At 42.8% G+C, this 23,219-nt stretch overlaps 1 protein-coding gene and 1 pseudogene across 2 annotated transcripts; both read left to right on the top strand.

The window, feature by feature from the left end:
• The first annotated feature begins 7,410 nt into the window (after positions 1–7,410).
• On the top strand, positions 7,411–12,140 carry RPS4X (ribosomal protein S4 X-linked). Its single transcript, XM_084869751.1, has 7 exons — positions 7,411–7,505; positions 8,207–8,284; positions 8,988–9,168; positions 9,343–9,440; positions 10,429–10,600; positions 11,370–11,527; positions 11,976–12,140. The coding sequence occupies exons 1-7, from the start codon at positions 7,503–7,505 to the stop codon at positions 12,075–12,077; spliced, it is 792 nt and encodes a 263-aa protein (XP_084725877.1). The 5' UTR covers positions 7,411–7,502; the 3' UTR covers positions 12,078–12,140.
• A 7,567-nt stretch (positions 12,141–19,707) lies between these two features.
• On the top strand, positions 19,708–20,514 carry LOC311614704 (non-histone chromosomal protein HMG-17-like; annotated as a pseudogene). The gene has a single exon. The product of its transcript is annotated as a non-histone chromosomal protein HMG-17-like (transcript).
• The last annotated feature ends 2,705 nt before the right edge of the window (positions 20,515–23,219 follow it).

Genomic DNA, 23,219 nt, shown 5'->3' with positions numbered 1-23,219 from the left:
GGGGTGTGGGAAGAGACTGAACATAAACTGTGCACCTATGGATGAAAACAGTGGGGGGTGGAGAAAGGGCAGAGGGTGGGGAGGGAACCTGGTGGAGGGGAGCAATGGAGGGGGGGGGGAAATGAGGGATATCTGTAATAATATGAACAATAAAGATTTATTAAATAAATAAATAAATAAATAAATAAATAAATAAATAAAAGCTAGCAAGATTACATTATAAAATTTCCAAAAGCCTCCTAATATTTAAATCAAAAAAGGATGGCTGAAGCCTGTTTGGCTCAGTGGTAGAGCGTCAATCTGCAGACTGAAAGGTCCCAGGTTCGATTCCGGTCAAGGGCATGTACATTGGTTACGGGCACATCCCTGGTAGGGGGTTGTGCAAGAGGCAGCTGGTCGATGTTTCTCTCTCATCGACGTTTCTAGCTCTCTATCTCTCTCCCTTCCTCTCTGTAAAAAATCAATAAAATGTATTTTAAAAAATCAAAAAAGGATGGAGAGCCCTAGCCAGTACGGCCCAATGGATAGAGCATGGGCCTGTGGACTGAAGGGTCCCAGGTTCAATTCTGGCCAAGGGCACATGCCTGGGTTGTTGGCTCGATCAGTAGGGGGTGTGCAGGAAGCAGTCAATCAATGATTCTCTCTCATCATTGATGTTTCTCTCTCTCCCTCTTCCTTCCTCTGTTAAATCAATAAAGAAATATATTTTTTTTAAAGGATGGCATAGTAGAAGATTATCATGTAAGGAAAAATATCCTGTAAGTAAATTACATCTAGAAAATTTTTACTTTAGAAAATTAACTTTCATTTGTAATGCTAACAGCAAGACACCCATGTAAAACATACATGGGGTCAAAACAAGCCAAAGGAAAATCGTTTGGGCAAAAAATGAAAAAGGATCACAAGTCAAATTTATAGAAAAGATTCCTTTATTAACTTTTGGTCAAGAATTTGTTTGTATATTTTCAGAAAACAACTCTGAAACCATGTGGATTCCTGCAACAGAGAGAAATTGACAGGTCTGCTCCAGCCATGAAGACAGAAGAGAAACACTCCAGAAATGCAAGACGCTACCAATGCCTTGCCATACTAGCAGTCAGCAGCTGTGTGTCACTGCAGGTTGCCCAGGACCAAACCAGAGAGGGTCGGACCTGCATTACCACCATTTGTCCACCATCCAGAAATGAAATATCATTGCTGATATGTACACATAAGAAATTGGGACTCAAAAGAACTGTTGGCTCAGAAAGAAACTCACTATAGACTAATTAATTTTCCTCTCAGCATAACCATTATTGCCTGTCTCGTTTTCGGTTTTTATAAGTGTATTTCTAGTATCACATGAGCTCACTCATCTAGGGGAAATGATGGACAACATAGACTGATGAACAAGAACAGACCCAGAGACAGGGAAGAATCAATCAAACTGTCGGACCTCAAAGGGAAGGTAGAGGAGCGTGGGGATAAGGGAGAGTCATCAACCAAAGGACTTGTGTGTATGCATATGAGCCTAACCAGTGGTCATAGTCAACAGGGGGATGGGAGCATGTGTGGGGAGGGGTTTGGGATGGTAATGGGGGGATCAGAACAAATTTGTGATACCTTAATCAATAAAGAAATTAACAAAAAAAAGAGAGAGGCCCAGTGTAAGCAGAAGAAAAATAATAAAGGTCAGAACTGCTGCACTGGAGACACACTTATGGGGCAGAACTTGTTTCAGTAGGGGTTTGGTGCTCACTGAGTCTGCCTCTTAAATGTGTCACTTACGGATATGAGTAGTTGAAATCTGGTGTCATCTCACACTGACCACAAGATAGATTAGCTTCTGGATATCCAATGGGGAGCAGGTCAGCTACTGTCTGAGGCCACCCAGCAGGAGCTACAGCGAGAAGCACAGTTTTTTCCTCTTTGCTTGGGGTTTGGAGGTTTTGGAGCTATCTGACCAGAGCTACAGTTTGTTAGTTTAAGCTGCAATAAGGCAGGCCATTTATATGCAAAAGCCGCTGTGTGGAGGTTGGGTGGGTTTATAGATTGTGAGGGGCAAGGTCTCAGGGAGTCACTAGGCTAGGGCGTGGCAAACAGCAATGGCTGCAATTCAGCCCTCTCTGCATTTCCCTGTTTCCAAGTCCCCGCATCTCATACTCCAGTGCAGTAAGCAATGATTGCTGGGCACACCTCTGCAAGAAAGTCACCCTTACTTTCTGACCTGATGGCAGATAGTCCAGCTTCTCCCGTAGGAGTTTGGGTTCCCAGCATCTCCCCAGTGACTGGAGTTCAGAGTAATAGGGAGCTTGTCTCCCTTCGGGGTTGAAAAAAGCAGCCCACCCAGTCACCAGTCGCCAGCCCGATTCACGCCCCTCCATACCTCAGCTTTTCAGCGCTTATGCACGCCTCAATGCTCTTTTCTATTTCCTTCTAGTTGTAGAACTTCCACTCAGCCAGCTTTCCCGTGGTTCTGGGTGATAAACGTTTTGTCTTTTAGTTGTAGTTTTGAAATTGTTGTGCTAGGCAGCAATTTAGGTGTTTACCTATGCTGCTATCTTGGTTTCTCCTGACCATTGATTTTTATTGAGTTGCTACTATGTTTTATGCATTTCATACATCATCTCTGATCCTTACAGCAAATGGATGAGTTAATATTGTTATTCCTATTTTACAGATAAGGAATTTGTGGTTCAGAGAGGTGAAGCCACTTGCTCAAGGGCACACAGAGATAGGTTCAAATTGTACTCTTTCCATTTTGCCTCACTGTCTCCCAATGATGTGATAAATGGAGGATTAGACTGTGCTGATTCATTGATTGCTGACAAGTTGATCAGGGAATATGAGGCATGAAGGGCTACTCCTTAGATAGGGAGTGAGGAGCTTGGACTGCTTACTCATGGTATGATTTATGACCATGAACCATTACCTTCTCTCTGGTAACCTGGAATAAGATGCTGGGGATGTATGCTCAGTCCTCTACTTGCCATAGATTCCACTTCCTATACCCACATTTACATAAAAAGAACCATATTCTATATGATTTCATTTATCATGTTCTAAAGCAGTTCTAACAAAACAACAGAGAAGGAAAATACCATTCAATATATTATAGTGAAAAAACAAGTTAGCCATTTAGGGAAAAATATTTTTTTCTATCTATTCTATTTATCTTTATCAACACAATGGTGATAAAGAATTAAATGTTATCCTATATAAAAAAAAAGTGTAATATGCAAATTGGCCATCACTCCAATACACAAGATGGCTGCCCCCATGTGGACACAAGATGGCTGCCACAAAATGACCAGCAGAGGAGGGCAGTTGGGAAGGACCAGGCCTGCAAGGGAGGGCAGTTGTGGGCAATCAGTTCAGTAGGGGAGGGCAGCTGGGAGGGACCAGGCCTGCAAGGAAGGGCAGTTGGGGGCAATCAAGCCTGCAGGGAAGGGCAGTTAGGGGAGATCAGGCTGGCAGAGGAGGGAAGCTGGGAACCAGGCCTTCAAGGGAGGGCAGTTAGAGGCAATCAGGATGTCAGGGGAGCAGTTAGGCATCAATCAGGCTGGCAAGGGAGTGATTAGGGGGTGATCAGGCTGGCAGGCAGAAGAAGTTAGTGGCAATCAGGGGGTGATCAGGCTGGCAGGCAGAAGAAGTTAGTGGCAATCAGGAAGGAAGGCAGGCAAGCAATTGGGAGCCAGCAGTCCTGGATTGTGAGAGGAATGTCCCACTGCCCGTTTAGGCCTGATCCTAATAGGGTCCGGACTAAATGGGCAGTTGGACATCTTTCAAGGGGTCCCAAATTGGAGAGGGTGCAGGCTGGGCTGAGGGACACACACCCCCGTGCATGAATTTCATGCACAGGGCCTCTCATTAAATAGAGTTTAATATTTAGCAGATCTTTAAACTGATGGTAGTTCTAAGCTTTGAGTTGACAAAAAATTACAGATTTGGCTATATAAAAATTTGAAACTTTGTACATAGAAAAATATAACCAAGAGAAAAATAACCAATTGGTAAAAATATATTCCTCAAGTATGACAAGAAATGAACTTCTACAAAGCAGTCATGCAAGTCAATCAGAAAACATGTCCTCCAAAAATAAATGGATAGAGATACTTCACATAAGAGGAAATAGAACTAAACAAGCATATGGCAAAATGTTCAACCTCACTAGTGATTTCTTACAGTACAAATTAAAACATAATACAATAAAGAGAAGCAGTTACCAGGCTGGAACAAGTATAGTAAAATTGCAAGAAACCTCTGAGAAAGGCTTTTGGCAATACACACTTGTTGCTATCAAAGCGTTCAGACTCAACATAGTGCACCCTTTCTAACAGTTACTGCCAACAACTCCTATGGATTAGACACAGATGCACTGATTCTCCCCAATGTGAGTCTCTAGCTCAGATCATGCACCTGAGTTCAGACCTGTGTCTATAAGACATCTCCAGTCGGCTGTTCCCATTTCTCAACCCCATATCTCACACCAGACAGGCCTCCTCCTGTTCCCAGTGAATGTACCACTGAATCACCGAGCCAGATAATCAGGAATCAGCCTAATTACCTCCATGTCCCTCACCCCTGCACATCCATCACTTCCAATCATATCCTGGCAATACTCCATCTGCAATGTCTTTGAATCTGCCCTCTCCTCCAGACCCCACATTCACAAACCAGGGTTTCACCCTTCTGTTTCTTGCTTGATTTGCTTAAATAGCCCTGACCCATTTCATCCAAGCCACTCACACTTCCTTCAAACCATCTACAAGGAGCAGTCAGTTATCTTTCTAAAGCACAAAGTTGATCTTGTCCTTAAAATCTTTCAATGGCTCCCCATTGTCTACCTACATGTTCAAGTCCATGGGTCTTAAAATTTAGCAGCTCTCTGTGTTCCAAACTGCCTCACCACCATGTTTTCTCCAATGAGCTTCTCCTGGCCTTCTACCACCACCCAGTTTGCCTCTCCCACTAAAATGTGAATTCCTTGAAAGCAGGAACTAAATCTTTATCATCTCTACAGAGCTCAACACAGAGTAGATTGGATGAAGGAATGAGTTTATTCTCAAGAAATCATGTGACTGAAGGGAAAGTCATATGAAGGAAACATCACTGTAGCAACATTCATAATAAAGAAAAAGTGCAAAAAACTAAATGTTCAACAATAGCGAACTTTTATTAATTATGGGACATCCATTTAATGGAATGTGATGCAGGTGTTAAAATACTAATTCTGAAGCTTATGTAGCAACTCAGTATTTGTAATGTAATAAAAGTAGAATAGAACATGGTATGTAGCTAGGATTAAAATTATGTAAAAGTATGCACGCATACAAACATCAGAATGAGAACAGGAACAAGTGAATACAGATGATGTGTTTAAGGTGTTTGGGGAAGTACTGTTTGTGATTTTCTTAGCTTTTTGCAGATTTCATTTATTGTCATTAAAATGTCATTTGTGCTTAAATGCAAATTGACAAAGGAAAAAATATACTGAAACGGGTGCTTTAATTTCCTCAAGTCCTTTGATAAGCTGTGGTACAAACACAAACCACTGACCTGGTAGACAAGAAACCAACCCCCCACCCAACCCTGGTTTTTAATTAGCTGTGTGATCTTGATTAAGTAATATCTGCAGCTGTGAGCAGCCATTTCTCTTAGCCTGTCTAGCTGGAAGTCCCATGATTATTCCTCGCTCCCAAATCAACTCTCATCAATTCTCTTAGCAGTACCACCATCTTCCCAGTGCCCTCAGACTGAAAACTTCAGAATTCACTTTCCATTGTCATACCATCTCCACTCTCTCCCTAATCCTCAGCTCCAGTCTATTGCCTGTTCCTTTGAATAATCATTTATAGCATGATTTACTATGGACCTGATTCTAGACAAAGAGTTCTTGCCCTCTTAGTTGATATTGTCTGGTTGGGAAATGCTAACAATGTTTCTCTGTCTTGCTTCTTTGTAGACTACTGAAGGGTAGAGTGGAGGGCAGAGACAGAGACATATAAAACAGAACCTCCTGAGTTAGGAGCTTGTCCCCGTGGTGGGGGGAGTTCAGGAACAGACTGGATGTTCTCAGGAATAGTAGAGTAAATCCTGGTACAATAAGTTAGATATTAACTCAATTTATGCATTTAACAAGTATTTACCAAGTGCTGGACACAATGCCAAGCTCTCTGTGAGGTAGCAAAGGACCTGCTCAGATGAATAAGGGCAGGCTTTGTCATAGAGTTGCTCACAATCTAGTGGAGGACAGACAAGGAAATCAGTCATTACAGCCCAATATACTAAGTGCTGTCTTGGAATTTGAACCGAGGGTTCTGGGGCAGAAAAATGTAGGATTGACCCTGCCTAGGGGCCTGGGCCTCACAGAGCCAGAGGGACTAGAACTGTGTTTATCTCCAAAGATGAAGTGATTAAGGGCCCAGGATGGGGGTTGACAAGGTTGTCCATAGCCCTTCCAAGGTGAGGAATCATCAGGTCCACAGGCCTGAAGCTAGAAAGCTTTTTCAGAGCAGTAATTGTTTGGAATGGCTTAAGCTTTGAGGTTTGGAATGGGTGAAGGGAGCAATGGATGTCCAGGCACAGGAGGCAGCAGGTGACTGGCAGAGGGAGTCCAGGAAGGAGGGTCAAGGGAGTTTCAAAGTAGGGAAATCACATGATCGACTGAGTTTTAGTTAAATAATCGGATGGTCTCTAATGTCCCTTCTCTTCCCTGAGATTTTTGTAAGTGCCAAATGTGTTACATAGGAAGCAGGGGCAGGACACCAAGGTTCAAGGAGGGTTCCTGCACTTTCACCCTCTCAGCAATCTTCAGAGAAGCAAGAGAGATAAAAAAAAAAAATGGTTCTTCCCAACTTATAGTATGGGCAGATCGGCTGGCTCTAGAGAACTGGGAAGAAGAGGCAGACCAAATATGTTTAAGAAATATTAGCCCGGCTAGTGTTGCTCACTGGTTGAGGATCGACCTATGATCTAGGTCATGGTTCAATTCCCTGTCAGGGCACATACTGGGGTTGTAGCCTCGATCCCCAGTGTGGGGCATGCAAGAGGCTCATCATTGATGCTTCCATCTTTCTCTCCCTCTCCCTTCCTCTCTGAAATCAATAAAAATATATTTTAAAAAGAAATAATATTAAATATTAATTAAAATGCATTCTATTGTTTGTACAATCATGTGTATGTGCACCTTAAAGTAGCCTCGCTTTGCACTCTACTAGAAGGCAGGAAGTTTGTCTAGCTCATCTTGGCATTTGTAGCACCTAACCCAGAACCAGGTGCCTCAGAGGAGGAGGAAGGGAGGGGAAAAGAGGGAGGAGATTGCTTTTAGGAAACCTCCCTTTTTCAGAGATCCTTCCCAAGCTCCGAATCTATGTCCTCTCACCAGCAGGTGGCAAGATAGTCCCTGCTCTCCTTAAAAGGGTGGGGTGGGCGGAGCATTCAAGGTCGGCGCGCGCAGCCTCCGATCCTTTTTTCTTGGTGCACCGGAAAGAGGCGGTCCTCTTTCTTTGCCTAGAGCAGCCATGGTAAGACAACTTTTTTGCGAACTCTTGGGATACCATCAGCCTCCATCCTCCCAGGGCCAGGACTGTCCGGGGTTTCGGTCCCCCCGCAGGGAGTGGCCGGGTGGAGGCAAACGGAGTATGGCCTGCATGGTTGGCCCAGGCGGGCTGGAGAGCGAGGGAGGAGGTGATCCGTGGCTCTAGCGGGAAGGCCTTGGTCTCTGGCATGCCACGCGTACTTCCCCCGCCGGGAGGATCGGCTTTCTGATCAGACCGGGGCCTTGGATGGACCTGGAGGGACAGGGCTGGTGGGCAGCAGCTGCAACAGGCAAAAGAAGATTTTCTTCGTCATTGTCTTTTGGGCACGGCCTTACTTTGTGAACTGAGGCCAGTAAGCATCTGTACACAGCAATAGGCTTCCACATGTTAAAGTGAAAGCCAGTGTCAGCTTTTGGCTTTAAAGTAAGGGAGAGCAGCTATTGGCACATGGTTGTGCCGAGGTCAGGTTCATCGTGCACCAGACGCTCATGTTGGGGAAACTTTTCTATTTGATTAACAAGTAGAAGCAAATTGGATCCAGGTCCACATTGCTCTTGCTGGCTGGTTGTGTGCCAAGAAGTCCAACCCCTGTCCATTTCACCAGTACAGTGTCGTAGAAAAAGTAAAGCTCCGAGAAGCAAACACTTAAGCAGTAACATGAAAATACTTACAAAACTCTTCCTCAGGCTCGTGGTCCCAAGAAGCATCTGAAGCGTGTAGCAGCTCCAAAGCATTGGATGCTGGATAAACTGACCGGTGTGTTTGTAAGTATCATATTGTAATTATGTTTCAAGGGGCAGTTTTATTGAGCTACAATTGACATAATTTAAGGGACATATTGTATACTGTTTCCTTTGTGTTTTAATATACTTTCATTGATTTCATAGAGGAAAGGAGAGAGAGAATCATAAATAGGCTACCTCCTGCACGCCCCCCCTGATGGGGGGGGTCAAGCCCAGGATCCTTCAGTGTGCAGGCAGACGCTCTATCCACTGATCCAAACTGGCTAGGGCTATTATTTCCTTTAAGTAATGCTTCTTGCAGTGCCTCCCATAAGATTTCTGTGCCTCATTTATTCCACATAGTACACTTGGACTCAGATCGATGTGTTCTTCACAGGCCTGGTCCTTTGAAGTTGGGGGGGGGGGTACCTCTTGTTGACCTAAATTGGAGGGGGGTTGGTAGACAGTCTAGTGTCTGGGTTCGTGGTCATCAAACTGCGGCTTGGCCCCTTGAGTATGACTCTTCCATAAAATACCACAGCCTGAGCAAGTCTGTTTTGAAGTGGCATTAGAAGTTTAAAGAATTTGGCTCTCAAAAGAAATTTCAATTGTTGTACTGTTGATATTTGGTTCTTGTTGACTAATGAGTTTGCTGACCACTGGATCTCAGGATTTGGAAGGTGGATTTGTATGAATCCCAACAATAAATAGCTTGAGAGGGTGTTTTTTAAAATCATTTTTACAGGCTCCTCGGCCATCTACCGGTCCCCACAAGCTGAGAGAATGTCTCCCTCTCATCATTTTCTTAAGGAACAGACTTAAGTATGCTCTAACAGGAGATGAAGTAAAGAAGATCTGCATGCAGCGGTTTATTAAGATTGATGGCAAGGTCCGAACCGATATAACCTACCCTGCTGGTTTTATGGGTAAGTGGTTAGTACTTGGCTCCTTAAAACATTAAATAGCTCTCATCATTAGCCTTAGGAATCCATGTTGTTGTTTTAAATGGGAACCTCTTTTTTCCCCCTTACTGTAGTATAGTTAATGCAGCATGAGATAGTGGGGTCACTATAGTAACCTTGGTTACTGTTTGATATCAGATGTCATCAGCATTGACAAGACTGGAGAGAATTTCCGCCTGATCTATGACACTAAGGGCCGCTTTGCTGTTCATCGTATTACACCTGAGGAGGCCAAGGTGAGTGCAAGCAGAATGGGTTTTCATTCAGTAAAATTAAGTACATGGCTGGTCTATTGGGATGAGATACGTAAATTAAGGTTATTTAAAATCTTGTATCTGGAAATGTCCAGTTAACAGTTTGGTTAAATTCTATCATATATGTAATTTCCTGTTGTGTTATTAAAAGCATTTCTAATAGCTATATAGCAGTCTGTTGCTGGGTGTCTAATAATTGACCCCCATTTTAAGTTCACATTCTCAACAGATTTTCTTTTTTTATGACAGAAATAAATTCTGATTAGACATTGGTTGTTTATCAAATTTGTTATGGTTGTTTACACAAAGTTTTATGGTTTCTTGAATTATTGGCTGTAAATGAAGGTTGATTTGTGTGATTCAACTCCTAACTTCCTTAGCTGCCTTGTTATTGGCAGGCTGAAGGGGATGCATGTCCATGACAAGGGGGTGATTTGATATACTTTAAAATGTCAGGAAATGATAAATCCAAAGCTGAAACATTTTGTGAGGTATTTGTTGATTGGATTAACTTCTAATGCAATTGCAGTTCTTGAGACACTCAGTTGTGATGCAGAAGGAGCCAGTAAGAGGCTCTTTCTAGGAATGGTGAGGGAAGAATTCAGGGGCTCCATGAAGCTTAAAACAGCCTGGAGAAAGGAGGGTGATCAGCCCACTCCACGGAGGAATTAGGCTTTATGGTGCCCTCGTGCCTTGGATTTAACATGGGTGCACTGCTATTAGAAAAATCCCATGGTGACACTAGCCTAGAGAGAGGGGCAGTGTACAAGATAAATTTGTGGAGGGTGGCAAGAAAAATCAAGGACATATTCTGCTGTTGTTCGAGAAACCTATGTAGGGCTATTGCCTTTGGCTGCTAATTGTATTTTTTAACCTGGCGACTTCTGGCTTTGTAAGAACCTTTTTGTCCATTGTGGAGCACAGAGCATGTGCACTAGTCTAAGTGAGGCTAACCTTTGTGTATTTCTAGTACAAGTTGTGCAAAGTGAGGAAGATCTTTGTGGGCACAAAAGGAATCCCTCATCTGGTAACTCATGATGCTCGCACCATCCGCTACCCTGATCCCCTCATCAAGGTGAACGACACCATTCAGATCGATTTGGAGACTGGCAAAATTACTGATTTCATCAAGTTTGACACTGGTAAGCAACCTATACACTACCTGGGCATCTCTTTAAACCCTAGCTATAAGAGCTGTTTATGTTTTTTTGTTTTGTTTCATCACCATTTATCCCTTCTGTGCCGTCTTCCCTGCAGGAGCTGTTCTTTGCTTTTCTCTTCCCCACCCTAACCCCCTTTTTAAAAATATTTTTATCAATTACACTTAATCAGTCATCACTTGCACATGGCCTGGGTATAGAGCATTTGTTGAGTCTTCCAGGTAATTCCCAAACACCTACTTAGCAACAGAACCTAGATGTCTTTTGTTGTAGTAAGGGAAACTGGAGAGTGTAGCTACTCTAATGCCCAGTATTTTTACTTGTAAGGCCCCAATGCTCGGAATATTCTGGGTGGCTGAAGTGAGGTCTGGCATAGCACATTCTCAGGCCTGTTCTAGATGTATCAAAACTCCCCTATCTGTGGAAACAGCTTTGAGGGCTAGGCAGGTAAGTCTGGTGGAAAAGCAAACCAGCCTCTTTGTAATAAGAGCTCTTGTTAATGCTGTCATTGTGCCTTGGAAGAACAGCATAGCCTAGGTGAGACTCAGGGAGGGCCTGGCAAGGTGAGTGCAGGAGAGTTCACACTTGTTAGGTGTGCTGCAGGAGGGATGGGAGAAATCTTAAGAGGCCTGGCTTGGGTAACATATCCACAGAAGTAAATTTGAATGAGAGAAGGGATTAATGAATTTAACACCTGTCTCTGTCATGTAATACACTGGGTTGTAATAGCAGATTATTCCTTCTTGCCTAGGTAACTTGTGCATGGTAACCGGAGGTGCTAACCTGGGAAGAATTGGCGTGATCACCAACAGGGAGAGGCACCCTGGTTCTTTTGACGTAGTTCATGTGAAAGATGCCAATGGCAACAGCTTTGCCACCCGGCTCTCCAACATTTTTGTAATTGGCAAAGTAAGTCTTGGGTTTCCCTTCTCTCTAGTCCAGGAAAAACCTGTAAATGCAGGTATTGCTGGGATTGCAGCTCCTGATGGACTGGCTGTGCAGAAGCTAGTGTGAAGCCTCTTCTGGGATAGGGCTCACATAGAGCAGGGTTGGGCAGACCTGTGCTTTTTCAGTGTTGCAGAATCGGGGTGGGGGGTTCGCAGATCACCTTGGTTGGTGAAAAGTGCCAATGATGATCAGCCTTGTAGTTTGCATTTATGTATATGGGCAGCAGGTTTAGGGGAATGGCTCCAAGTAGTGCATGTTTCTGAAAAAACAGCATCCAACTGAAGACTTCTTTGCTATTGCTAAGTGCTCTCACAAGCAGGCTTCTGTTCCTTTAATTGAGATGACAAGTGTGCCGAACTGCTAATGGAGTTGGTGTATGGCAGGTTTTGATTCTTGTTTTCTCCTTCAGGGCAACAAACCATGGATTTCCCTACCCCGTGGAAAGGGTATCCGCCTCACCATTGCTGAAGAGAGAGACAAGAGACTGGCGGCCAAACAGAGCAGTGGGTGAAGTGAGCTCTAGGTAACATGATTGGAAAAGTCTTTGTACTTTATTAAAGATAATACAGCATGATGAATTGCCTTTTTGGTATGAGAGGGTTGGGGAAAAGAAAATCGGTGCCTTCCTTTATCTCTGGTCTTCCTGCCACTGCTATCAATTCCAACCTCAGAGGTCTCTGCAAAACAGAAAGTGTGTGGAAAATAAACTTGTTCCTACTTCCTTACTGTGTAGTGTCAGGTGGGACTTCACTGCCAAACTCCAAAAGTGTCCCTGCTGTAAGGTGTGCCAGGTCCTAATCATCCCAAGCCCTGGATCTCCTCCAAGAATTATTGTGCCTTTTGCTGTTAGCCTTCTCAACCAGCAATTATTCCCATTACTCTGTAAAGCATGTCTTGCAAAAACCAAAAGCCATAGCTAGGCTCCTCAACTGTCCCATTCATTTAACGTCATTATTTGCTGCAATCTACACAGGCTTCCTAAATCATCCCACCATGACAGGTTTGGGGTTGAAAAACTTTTACATATTTCTCCATCTGAGGCATGAGTGTGCCAAGACACTATATATTTAACTGGGGTTGTCTAGTGGTATTCTTGGTTCCCAGGCCTGTGGTTCAGAGAAGAGGCCTGCTAAGGAACTGGCTTGGCCCTTGGCTGAGTCAAGAGTGGCAGAATACTTTTTCCTGGATACTGACTGAGGCTGGCCATCTTACACAATGGGGAATTGGTGCATTCAGCTGCAGTTTTCTCACATCCCAAAAATTTTTAAAGACATTTTTAATTTTTATTAGCAACTAAACCCATTGTAGGAAAGGTTTCCATCCTAACGCTAGATCATGTCAATAGACTCAGCCAAAGTGGCTTGTATCAGAATGAGCTACAAGTTTCCAAATAAAATAGCTCTGTGTAGGGCTTTTCAAGGCTTCCAGTTTGATTCTTAACAGCCTTTACGGATCATCTCAGCAAGGAGGCAGACATGGTCCCAAAATGAAACAAGCAGAATTTGGCAGGGTGGCCTCATGCTCCCATCAGAGGGCAACACAACTTTGAGAACATTCAAACACAAACATCTAGGACTTGTGCAGTGCTTCATATAGTTTACAACTGACCTCTTGGTTTTTTAAATTTTAGTTCTCATCTGAAGAAATTTTTTTCATTGATTTTTAGAGAGAAATATTAATTGCTTGCCTCCTGTATATACCTGGACTGGAGATAGAATCTACCTTTTCTGGTGTATGGAAGAACACTCCAGCCAGCTGAGCCACCCAACAATTTTTTTTAATATCCAAATCCTGTGTTCTTGGTGCTAAACCACAAAGTGATATCCATCCCACAGTTTCCCAGAATTTGCCATGACATGATTGATGCCCATGACAGATGATTGATGCCCGTCTATCCAATCATCTGTCATGGCAAATTCCACTTTACCAGTTACTCAGGCCAAACACTGGACATGTTCTTGACGTGTTTCCTTTTATCATGCTCCACATATAACCCTGTTAGCTTTACCTTCAAAATATATGTAGAATTCATATTTGGTGGTGTTTAGGAATTATTAATTTTCTGTGTAATCAGTCATCTTTCATAGATGCTGAAGGATTTGCAGAAGAAATGAGAAGCAATCTGGAATTGCTTTTAAAATCTAGTGGGTGATCAATGAAACAAAATTATCCATGTACTTATGTTAAAACTGGGTAATGGGTACATGGGGTTCATTACATTGATTGCTCTATTTCTATATGTGTTTGATATTTTTCATAATAAACTTATAAAAGAAGCAAATAGTATGGTGTCTTCCCTTCTTCCCAAATGAATTTGGACCACTTGTTGCCAGCATTGCTACCACCTTGGTGTGAGCTGCCAAACAACTCTTTGTCTATATTGTAGAATATCAATTTTAAACCTTTTTCATCTCATGGCACACATAAACTAAAATTTGCGGCAGACCAAAAATTATATACTTTGCTGATCTAACCCCAAAAAAAGGATATAACTGATAGGTTTACAAAGATTAATGATCTACCATTTTTACACCAATGATACTTTTTAAAAAGTCAGGTGCCCAGCACAGCTGGGGTGGCTCAATGGTTGTGCCTATGAACCAGGAGATCACTTGGATTCCTGGTCAGGCTCGATTCCCAAAAGGAGGCAGCTGATTGATGTTTATATCTCCCTCTTACTGAAGTCAATAAAAACATTTTCTTTAAAAATCAGGTGCCTATACAAGTATATAAGGATTTCTGGTACCAGGAATTAATCAGTCAGACAAAACCTAATTATGTGATATGACCAATAAGATGGAACTATATAGTGCAAGATGGCGTTCATACCGACAACCATTGTTATGGTGGCTGTTGTCATTTTCTTATTTGACAACCTAAGGGAAAAGAGATTAGTGACCCTGACTAAATAGTCGGGTGTTGCATGTTTTAAAAATTATTGTGGCACACCGGTTGAAAATTGCTGGATTAGAGCATTGCCCCTGGCTGGTCTGGCTATCATCCTTGCCCCAATACAGACTCAACCCAACAGCCAGAGGCATCCTGTTTAAAGTGTGTAAGTCAGGTCAAGTCACAACATAGAGCCAATGATAGCTCCTGTCTCACAGACTAAAACCCACAGTTATCACAAGGCCCTATGAGGCCCTCACAATCTGGCCTCTGACCTAATCTATTACTATTTTACTCCAGCTCAATCTGTTCCAGCCACACTGGCCTCCTGCTGTTTCTTGAACATGAGGTACTCTCCTGTCTAAGCACCTTGCACTGACTCCTTTTGTAATACATGTAGTTTACAGTATGAATATTCTCAAATATATGGAAAAGTCAAAAGAGTAGAATGATGAACACCTATGTAGACATCAGCTAGATTCCATAATGGCTTTATTTCTCTACTGGAGGCCCAGTGCACAAAATTTGTGCATGGGGGATAGGAGGGGAGATGTCCCTCACCCCAGCCTGCAACTCTCCAATCTGGGACCCCTCAAGGGATGTCTGACTGCCCATTTAGGCCTGATCCCTGCTGGCTAACAACCACTTGCCTACCTGCCAGCCTGATCATCCTTGAACCACTCCCCTGCCAGCCTGATTGCCCCTAACTGCCCTCCCTTGCCAGCCTGGTCCCCCTCCCCCCCACATTCCCTCCCTTGCCAGCTTGGTTGCACCTAACTGCCCTCCCTTGCCAGCCTGGTTGCCCCTAATCTTCCCTGACAGCCTGGTCGCCTCCAACTGCCCTCCCCTGCAGGCCCAGTCCGCCCCTAACTGCCTTCCTCTGCAGACCTAGTTGCCCCCAACTGTCCTCCCCTGTAGGTCTGGTCCCCCTCCCAATTGCCTTCCCCTGCAGGCCCCATCACCCCCAACTGCCCTCCCCTGCAGGCCTGGTGCCCCCCCACTGCCCTCCCCTGCAGGCCCAGTTGCACCTAATTGCCCTCCCCTGCCAGCCCGGTTGGCCCCAACTGTCCTCACCTGCAGATCTGGTCACCCCCAACTGCCCTCCCCTGCTGTCCATCTTGTGGTGGCCATCTTGTGTCCACATGGGGGTTGCCATCTTGTGTGTTGGAGTGATGGTCATTTTGCATATTACCTCTTTATTATATAGGATGTAGACATTAACACACACACCTATTTTTCTGAACCCTTTGAAAGTAAGTTGCAGGCATGAACTTGATTTTCCTAATGCCAAGAGATGGCAAGTGCTGGCTCCAAGATGCTCCACCTACGAGTTAATTTCCATGTTACCTTGAGTATAAAATAGATCCCAGGAAAGATGCTATCTTTTCAGGTATGACCTTTCCATCCTGAATCAGGGGAATCTATTCATCTGCCCCAGGTTGTTGGGCCTGAAAAATTCCCCAGATCCAAAGGTCAATCCTAAAGCCCAAAGAGAGAATGAAAAATGAAAAGTTTTGCTCTGCGGAGGCAGGAATTTGTGGACTGATTTTCTCTACCATTCTTACTTCTGAGAATGTTGTACTGTTTGAACAACAAATAATAATAACAAATAATGTTCCCAGGAGACAACCAACAGCATAATAATAATAATAGTAACAACAACAACAGAAAGCAGAAACTTCCCAAGAGCCAACAGCTTTTCAGTTTATTCCCGGGACTTTTCTAGGGATATGCTCATGTATTTTCCTTAGCTTTTCTAGCAGTGGTGAACATGTGTAATCAGTAATATGCTGATAAATGGTAACAACTAGCTCCATGGGAAAAAGTGTGTGTGTGTGTGTGTGTGTGTGTGTGTGTATAGGTTTAGTATAAATTCTGATATAAGGATATATAACACAATTTATAAATAATAATAAAGTAGGCAATACTCTTTACTGTGAATTCCATATAGCCAATTGATTGTAACAATGCTTTTATTGATTTTTGCCAACTTCTTGTATCCTATGGTTATGTAGTTCTGACAAGAGTGTTCATTGATATTTTTGTTTGTGGTAATAAATAGGGCAAAAGTGAAATAAGGCTGTATGTTAGAACTTTACTTGTTTGTCAATGATTTGAGCAACTATTTTGCTGAGTCAGATAATAGTTTTTTATATCTTTATTTTTTATATATTTTATTGATTTTTTACGGAGAGGAAGGGAGAAGGACAGAGAGCCAGATACATCGATGAGAGAGAAACATCAACCAGCCGCCTCCTGCACATCCCCCACCTGGGATTTGCCCACAACCAATGTACATGCCCTTGACCGGAATGGAATCTGAGACCCTCCAGTCCGCAGAATGAGGCTCCATCCACTGAGCCAAACTGGTTTCGGCCGGATAATAGTTTTTTAATACTGAGAGAATATTTCCTTAATTTTTTGTACTACCGTGTTTCACCGAAAATAAGACATCGTCCGAAAATAAGACCTACGTACAGGTTTCCTTCTGAGTGAAATATAAGGCATCTCCCCAAAAATAAGGCCCCCCCCCAGGCTAAACGTGAGAGATTTGGTCCACTGATTCTGAAAGAAATGGAGTCACAAGAAATTCACCAGGAAATTCAGAAATTGGATTGTTATGATGATGTTCCAGAAGATGATGACATGATTGTCATTGAATAAATGAGTAAATTCTTGATACTGTAGGATTCACAGTTTGTCTGGTTTGTGTTGACAACTACCATACTACCGTACCGTACACAGGTAATAAATTTCCTTTATTTTCATTTAACAATAAATGTGTACCGTATTCTTCTTCATGGAAAAATAAGACATCCCCTGAAAATAAGACCTAGTGCATCTTTGGGAGCAAAAATTAATATAAGACACTGTCTTATTTTTGGGGAAACAGGGTACTTACAATGTAATGGTTGTAAGACAATTCTAAGAATATTTTCTCCATCACTTCCTTGATTCTAAACAATCGACAAAATCATCAAGTGCTGATTTGTAGTGTTTACCAATTCCCATGGCCCACTGCAAGCTACTGCCATGAGGGAGCACAGGGAGCTGGGAAGAGCACAGAGTGATGAGTTTTTAGTATTTACTTATTACCTTTGTATTTAATATAATTTACTTAATTTTAAGTCTATTGTTATTTTTTAAATAATTTAAATATTTATATAGCTTATATATTTAATAATGGCTGATTTGAACAAATGGCTCAAAATATTCCTGAAAAGTTAACAATTGGTTCCCATGAGCTGGTATGAGCTAGTTCCAGCACACTCCCACCCAAGTCTTCCCTCTATACACTGCAGCTCAATCCCTAGAACCCAACTCAAATTGTGTCATGTCTCCAACATGTCTTCAAATGCACTGTCCATAGAATCAGATCCTAATTCCTCTGCTAGCCTGCAAGCTCTCCCCAGTGTGATACTAAGCCATACTCTCAATAGAAGGACAACACAGCAGCCCCCAACTCCAGGTCTCTGTTTGCCAGGACTTCTTTCTGGGGTGTCAGACCCACATAGTTACCTGGACATCTCTTGGATGGTCCCCAGACATGTCAAATTCAGCATGTCCCAAATAGAGCTCATCATTTTCCACTCCCTTCCTCTCCTCTCTAATTTTCTTTTATGTCCTCATATTTACTCTGTTCCCATTTCTCTTCATATACTATTTTCTTCCAGACACTTTTTTCCACTCCATCCCCTGCTTAACCCCTTCCTTACCTTTTTTCTAGTTGACTCTCACCCATACTTTAAGTCTCAGCTAAGATGTTGCTTTCTTTGAGAAACCTCTGGGAAGGTTAGGGGCCAATAGCACACCATTTCCTTGTTTTTCCATCAGATTTTTCTGCACTGTATTAAAATTGTCTATTTAATTGTCTGTCTTCCCCAAAAGAGTATGAGGCCCATAGGGCTAATCTTGATCGCCACTATACCCCAAGTAGCCAGCCCAGTTACTGGCACATTGTGGATGCTAAACAAATGAATAAATGAATAAATGAGAAGTATAGCCTGCAGTTCCCTTACAAAACCTCCTCTCCACATGTCTTCTTGTACTTTTTCACTCCCTCTCACCCCCAAAACTATAGTTTTTGCTTTTGCTTAAGGGGACAAGGTCAGAAAATGTCACCTTCTGAAATTGGAGCTAATAAAATCAACACTGAATGGATGAGATCAGCCATCTGCAAAGTAATCCACTTTAAGTGTTGGTTTGTAAATATAGTACCAATGGACAAGTGTGCTTCTCGGGTCTCTATGGTGACCAGCATATTGCCACAGGCTGGGAATCTGCCAAACATCAAGAAAGTGATAATGTCAATCAATTGTAACCAGATTTCTAGAGATAATGCTGTATAAGCAGCAGGGCCCTTATCTATATGGGGTCTTGGAAAGAATTGAGCCAAAGAGCAACACATTTTCCATGTTTGATCATCATTAGGTGCGACATGCAGACCTTTGAAGTTTACAAAGCATCTCCGTGTGCCACATTAGTGACTCTTCATGGTGACTCCTCCAAGTGGGCCTTATTGGGCCCTTTACAGAAGACAAAAATGAAGTTCAGGGAAGTGAATCAACATGCCCTATCTCCCCACCCACAATGCACACACCTTCACTAAGCCCACACAGAGTGAGGGGGTTGTGAAATCAAAGACAGAAATATCTCTAAGGCAATGAAAGAAAGTTCTTGCAGTGACCCAGGTGGTCAATCTTCTGGCTTTGGTTCAGTCTGAGTCTGTGCTCAGCAGCTTTTAGCTTTGAAGAGGTTTAGCTTAGAGGGTGGGGGATTGGTGGAGAGGATTGCTGCCAGGCTAGTCTCTTGTTCACTCGGCAAACATTTATTGGCCAACTACTGTGTGCCCAGCAGTGCTAAAAGCTGGGAATAAAGTGATGAATGAGACAGAGTTCCTTGCCAAGATGATGGCCTAATCCAGGAGTCTGACAAGTAAATAATTACAAATATGGTGTAATAGAAGCTCTATAAAGGAAGCACAAGGTGCTCTGGGGGCCTATAGAAGAGATACCTATATTGATCTGGGGGAGGGTTTGAAAGGTTTTGCAGAGGAATTGATGTCTGAGCCCATAATGAAAGGGAATTCACAGTACAAAAAGGGGCTGGAGAAATCAATGGATGAGGACAGAAAAACTTTCCAGGAACAGAGAGTAAGAAAGCTGGGGTGGGGGGCAAGAGTGTGTAGTAATAAAAGCAAGGGAAGTCAGATGGGGAGGGTTGTGACAGGTGAGGCTGAAGTGATAATCATAAAGTCCAAATATATAATAATAACATATAAAACAATATAACAAGATCCATAATATTATTCACAATGATTCATCAGTTGATTAAATAAATAATTTATGTGGCTGGTATCAATACCTTTATAGAGCAGTGTGAGGAGACGAGATCAACCCCAGGACCTAGCAAGGCCCGTGCGCTGCGCATCCCTGCGTCCCACCCAGACGTCCCGCCGCCATCGCCATCATGCCCAAGAGAAAGGCTGAAGGGGATGCTAAAGGAGATAAAGCCAAGCTGAAGGAGAAACCACAGAGATCTGCCAGGTTATCAGCTAAACCTGCTCCTCTAAAGCCAGAGCCCAAGCCTAAAAAGGTCCCTGCAAAGAAGGGAGAGAAGGTACCGAAAGGGAAAAAGGGGAAAGCTGATGCTGGCAAAGATGGGAATAATCCTGCAGAAAATGGAGATGCCAAACAGACCAGGCACAGAAAGCTGAAGGTGCTGGAGATGCCAAGTGAAGTGTGTGCATTTTTAATAACTGTGTATTTCTGGTGACTGTGCAGTTTGAAATACTGTTTTTTGTCAAGTTTTATAAAAATGCAGAATTTTGTTTTACTTTTTTTTTAAGCTATGTTGTTAGCACACAGAACACTTCATTGTTATTTTGTGGGGAAGGACATATAGTACTAATAGAATGTCTCCAAAGCTGGACTGACATGGGGGGAAATACCTTTCCCTTCTAGTTTTGAGAAACTTCCTCTTGGTTCCTGGGAGGAGGGATCTCTTGATGTTGACACACATTAGCCATCTTGGCACAAACACTTCATCATGTGGAAAAACTAAAATTCGTTTTTATGTCATTTTCTCCCTCTCCACTTTAAGCATAGACTTTGGCTGTCTTAAGCCCAGAGACCTATTGGGACCTGACCCAAAAAAAATGGATTTCCAGTATGTTGGGCAACCTGGACTTTCCAGTGTCACCACTGAGATGGCATTCCTCAAAAGAGCAGCAGTTCCTTTTTAGATTGTGGATCTACAGATTGATCTTCTCTGCCATTTTCATTTCATTTCCTGAAAGTCAAGGTCAGCTTGTGAAAAGTTGTTAAACAACATGCTTAATGTGAAATGTCAACCCTCACTCTAAATTTTCCCTGTTCAGAGCATCAGATGAAGACTTCATTGGGTTTTATAGTGGCTTTCTGATTTTAGTAGTTCATTGAAGAAGGGAGTTTGAAAATTGTTGTATACTATTAACAATTGTCTGCCCATGTCCTGCCTGAAATACCATGATTGTTTATGAAAAGTATCTTTAATAAAGCTGGATATAGTTTTTTTTAAAAAAAAACTTTATAATAATAAGATCTAACTTGCAGTGGATGATTCAACTGCTTCCTTGAAGAACACTACAATGCACTATCTCCTCTCACCCTTACAACAAACCTACTTTACAAATGAAAGAAATTTGCAGGTTAGAAAGGTTAAGAAGTATAGCAAAAGTCACATTGGTGGCCCATCTGGCATCAGAATCTAGGTTTGATATAGACTCCAGAACTCATCCTGAAAAATGGCTTGCTTAATAACAAGCGCCACATGAATTTAGACTTAATCCTAAGAGAAATAAAGTCATCAAAGAGTTTTGGGCAAGGAAGAGACATATATATATATAATTTTTTTTAACTCACCCTAGCTGTGGGGTGGAGGATGAACTAGAAAGGGAAGAAAAAGGCAGAGTGGGCAGGGGAAGGCTTTTGCTTTTTACTTCATTAGATGGTGGTGGCTTAAACTAGAGAGGGGGTGGTAGAGGTACAAAGAGGGATTCATGAGATATATAGAAGGTCACATTTACAGGCCCTGGTGCATGATGAGATGTGGGAGTGAGGGCAAGGAAAACTTAAGGATAACTCCTGGGGTTCAGGCTTAAGCATATGGATAAATAGCAGAGCCATTCCTTGAGAGGAGGAACATGGAAGGAGAAAGAGGTTCGTTCCGACATCCACTGAATTCACAGCGCAGGTGGAGTTCAAGGTCCGTGAGAGACACTAAGGATAAGAACTCTGGGAGATAGCGGAAGAGATGTTTCTAGAGCTCTAAGAGGAAGTCTGGACCAGTCATCAGGATAAAGAAGCTGATTCCAGCCGTAAAAGAATAAGGTCTCCCAGATGTGTCTAATGAGAAAGGCACGGGCAGGTGCACATCTCTGTTTGAAAGAGGGCAAGGTAAAAAAGGTCTGTTAGGCACTGCAAAAGGTCTGCTTCTTCCTATGGGAGGAGACAGCTGGCAAACCTGATACAGAGCTGACCCTTCAACTTTGGAAGGTATTTAGTTCAAACCTCTCACAGGTGCCTCCCTAAACAGAACCAATGCCAGTTTGAGCACTAGTATATTTTGCAATGAGGATGAGGGCTTGGGCCTAGGTCTCCAGCAATGGGAAAGGCTATCTAAAGTTAATCCCACTCTCTTAATGCATCCCAGTCAGTCCTTAGGATCCAAAGCTCTCACATGTGTGACAAGAGACAGTATAGTACAGCAATTAAGCATATGACCTTTGCAGCAAGACTGCCTGTGTTAAAAATCTCCACCAACATTCACTAGCTGTTCAACACTAGGCAAATCAATTCACCTTCCTTCCCAATTATCAGCTTTCACATCTGTGAAATGGGGGACAATAGTTGCAACAACCTCACAGGGTTTGTTGCAAGGATAAAATAAATTAGGACATTCCCTGGCAGGTAGAAACCTCTATTGAGTGTTAGCTGATTCTGGCCAACGAAAATGTGTCTGACTCATTACAGTTTCAAAATCCATATTCTCCAGAGCCAGATTGTTCAATAAAAATGCTTAGGACATGCCTGGCTGGTGTTGCTCAGTAGTTTAGCATCTACCCATGAGCTGGTTTTGCCAGGTTGCAGGCTCAATCCCTATTGGCGTGCAGGAGGCAGCTGATCAATAATTCTCTCTTATAATTGATGTTCCTATCTCTCACTCCCTCTCATTTCCTCTCTGAAACCAATAAAAACTTATTTTAAAATGCTTAGGGCATTTAGAAAGCTGGAACAACAACAAAACGTTCTGGGAAAAGAATATGATAGTTGGTATTTCCAAGAATTCTACCAGAGTAGCCATCACAGGAAAAATCCAAACTTGGTCAAACTTTCTTCCCCTTATTACAGTTTGATATAAATTTTCCTCTGAGTTACCTAATGATAGCATTGAATATGGAGGGGGGACAGGGATCAAGGTAGAATTCACATCTTTTCAGCACTTAGAACTTCTGAGTCATAGTCTCATCAAGCCTGTGAAGAAGGTGTCATTATATTCTTCTTTGTAGAGGTGGAAAATAAGGCTCAGAGAAGTAAAAATCACAACTTAACAGGGATGGGGCTGGATGGGAACCCAGGCAGCCTACTGTCAAAGCCTCCCATGAGGCGGTGTGTGTGTGTGTGTGTGTGTGTGTGTGTGTGTGTGTGTGTGTGTGTTTGTATTCATGGTTCGGGTCAGGGGCAGGGCACGGTCCTTGACAAGGGCTGATTGGTCTCATGTAAGT

Source organism: Pipistrellus hanaki (assembly GCF_964339955.1).
Source record: "Pipistrellus hanaki genome assembly, chromosome: X".
Classification (NCBI taxonomy): domain Eukaryota; kingdom Metazoa; phylum Chordata; class Mammalia; order Chiroptera; family Vespertilionidae; genus Pipistrellus; species Pipistrellus hanaki.
This window is presented reverse-complemented; position numbering and strand designations above follow the sequence as displayed.

Excerpts from the sequence above, each read along its gene's own strand:
- RPS4X (XM_084869751.1), top strand. Across the intron at positions 8,285-8,987 it reads ATAAACTGACCGGTGTGTTT|GCTCCTCGGCCATCTACCGG; the intron begins GTAAGTATCATA and ends TCATTTTTACAG. Across the intron at positions 10,601-11,369 it reads TTTCATCAAGTTTGACACTG|GTAACTTGTGCATGGTAACC; the intron begins GTAAGCAACCTA and ends CTTCTTGCCTAG.